This window comes from Etheostoma spectabile, unplaced genomic scaffold (genome assembly GCF_008692095.1).
Source record: "Etheostoma spectabile isolate EspeVRDwgs_2016 unplaced genomic scaffold, UIUC_Espe_1.0 scaffold00008528, whole genome shotgun sequence".
In the NCBI taxonomy this organism is placed as follows: domain Eukaryota; kingdom Metazoa; phylum Chordata; class Actinopteri; order Perciformes; family Percidae; genus Etheostoma; species Etheostoma spectabile.
In genome coordinates, this window is record NW_022603602.1 from 1 (window position 1) to 2,500 (window position 2,500).

Here is a 2,500-nt window from a genome sequence, read left to right on the forward strand (position 1 = left end):
ACAGCGCGACTCAGACAATCACAATCCAGAAGAGAGACAGTCCACAGACGCACACACACACACATGTCCCACACACACAGAGACACACACAGTCACACACACTCAGTGTGTGTACTCACGTCCACCGTTGTGCAGGTCTGCTCCAGCTGACTGATGATGGCCTGAGTTCTCTCGTTGTTCCCAACCAGCATTGAGATACAGTCAGTCAGCTCAGCCTGCACACCAAACACACACACCACACACACACACACACACACACAACACACACACACACACACACACACACACACACACACACCACACACACAACACACACAGAATTGTCTAGAATAATTCTGCAGGATTGTGCTCTGTGTAGCGTGCGTCCCTGTCCCCGGCGTGCGTCCCTGTCCCCGGCGTGTGTCCCTGTCCCTGGCGTGTGTAGCGTGTGTCCCTGTCCCCGCCATGTGTAGCGTGTGTCCCTGTCCCCGGCATGCGTCCCTGTCCCCAGCGTGTGTAGCGTGTGTCCCTGTCCCTGGCATGCGTCCCTGTCCCCGGCATGCGTCCCTGTCCCCGGCCTGCGAGACCTTCTGCGTGTGGAAGACGGCGTCCAGCGGCGCAACCTCGCAGTCCCTGTGTCCCCCGAAGACTTTGCAGAGCGAGCAGGTGGGGACGCTGCAGCTCACACAGTAGATGTTGATCTTCTCCTCGGAGTGGGACTCACACATCGGCTGGACCTTGTCCTCCGGGACAGGTCTGCTGCTCACAGGGGGACGGGGGGGGGGACAGACAGCGGGAAGGGGAGACAGGGAGGGAGACAGACAGCGAGACAGGGGGCGGATTACAGGGAGGGAGACAGACAGCGGGACGGGGACACAGGGAGGGAGACAGACAGCGGGACGGGGGACAGGGTGTTACAGGAAGGGAGAAAACTGTGAGAGAGACATGTGTATGTGTGTGTGTGTGTGTGTCTCTGTGTGTGTGTGTGTGCGTGTGTATGTGTGTCGCTGCGTGTGCGTGTGTGAGTGTGTCGTGTTTGTGTGTTGTCTCTGTGTGTGTGTGTTGTGTCTGTGTGTGTGGGTGTGTAGTGTGTGTGTCTCTGTGTGTGTGTGTTGTGGTGTGTGGTGTGTTGTGTGTGGTGTGTGTGTGTGTGTCTGGGGTGTGTGTGTCTGTGTGTGTGTGTCTGTGTGTGTGGTGTGTGTATGTGTGTGTGTCTGTGTGTGTATGTGTGTGTGTGTGTATGTGTGTGTGTATGTGTGTTGTGTGTGTGTGTGTGTGTGTGTGTGTGTGTGTGTGTTGTTACCTGCTGCTCCCCTGCTTGTACATGTCTATGATGTTCTCCACCAGCAGGTTCCTCTGCAGCCCGTAGACGCCGTGGCGATCCAGGACCACCTCATGGCGGCAGGACGGGCAGCGGAACCGCCCGCCGGACGTCACCGTGGCGCCGCTCCTCGACGTCATGTAGGGATTGGACGCCTGCAGGGGGGCGGGGCATCACAAAGGTAAGGACAGATGTTTAGCATCAGGTAGAACAAAACTGTAATGTATCTCCACCAGACTCCATGTAAATAATCACTACTTTTAGCGTGTATAGAGCAGCATATCTCCACCAGACTCCATGTAAATAATCACTACTTTTAGCGTGTATAGAGCAGCATATCTCCACCAGACTCCATGTAAATAATCACTACTTTTAACGTGTATAGAGCAGCATATCTCCACCAGACTCCATGTAAATAATCACTACTTTTAGCGTGTATAGAGCAGCATATCTCCACCAGACTCCATGTAAATAATCACTATTTTAGGTTGTATAGAGCAGCATATCTCCACCAGACTCCATGTAAATATCACTACTTTTAGTGTGTATAGAGCAGCATATCTCCACCAGACTCCATGTAAATAATCACTACTTTAGCGTGTGTAGAGCAGCATATCTCCACCAGACTCCATGTAAATAATCACTACTTTTAGCGTGTATAGAGCAGCATATCTCCTCCAGACTCCATGTAAATAATCACTACTTTTAGCGTGTATAGAGCAGCATATCTCCACCAGACTCCATGTAAATAATCACTACTTTTAGCGTGTATAGAGCAGCATATCTCCACCAGACTCCATGTTAATAATCACTACTTTTAGCGTGTATAGAGCAGCATATCTCCACATGTAAATGGGTGAATTAAGAGTTTATTAAGTATAGAGCAGGTAGTTTTATTTAGTTTTTTTTCCACTTTGAATAAAGTGTGTTTTAAAAGTGCTGATTATTTACATGGAGTCTGGTGGGTGAATACATTTTTCTTTTTAAATGTTTATCATGATTTAGATGTCTGAGTGTCCTAGTAAACAGTGTGTGCACATGTGTGTGTGTGTGTGTGTGTGTGTGTGTGTGTGTGTGTGGTGTGTGTTTGTGTGTGTGTGTGTGTGTGTGTGGTGTGTGTGTGTGTGTGTGTGTCTCACCTGGAACACGTCGTTGGCACACTTCCTGCACAGGTTGTGCTGGCAGGGCAGGATCACCACC

At 50.6% G+C, this 2,500-nt stretch overlaps 1 protein-coding gene across 1 annotated transcript in view; it reads right to left on the bottom strand.

Moving 5' to 3' along the window:
- Positions 1–119: 119 nt before the first annotated feature.
- Positions 120–2,500, bottom strand: part of LOC116678885 (E3 ubiquitin-protein ligase TRIM63) — a gene marked incomplete at its 3' end in the record, with an annotated part of 2,689 nt that continues 308 nt past the window's right edge. The window contains 4 exon segments of the mRNA XM_032508624.1: positions 120–215; positions 567–738; positions 1,283–1,455; positions 2,440–2,500. The exon segment at positions 2,440–2,500 is cut by the window's right edge and continues 308 nt beyond it. Of these exon segments, the coding sequence (XP_032364515.1) occupies positions 120–215; positions 567–738; positions 1,283–1,455; positions 2,440–2,500 (502 nt within the window).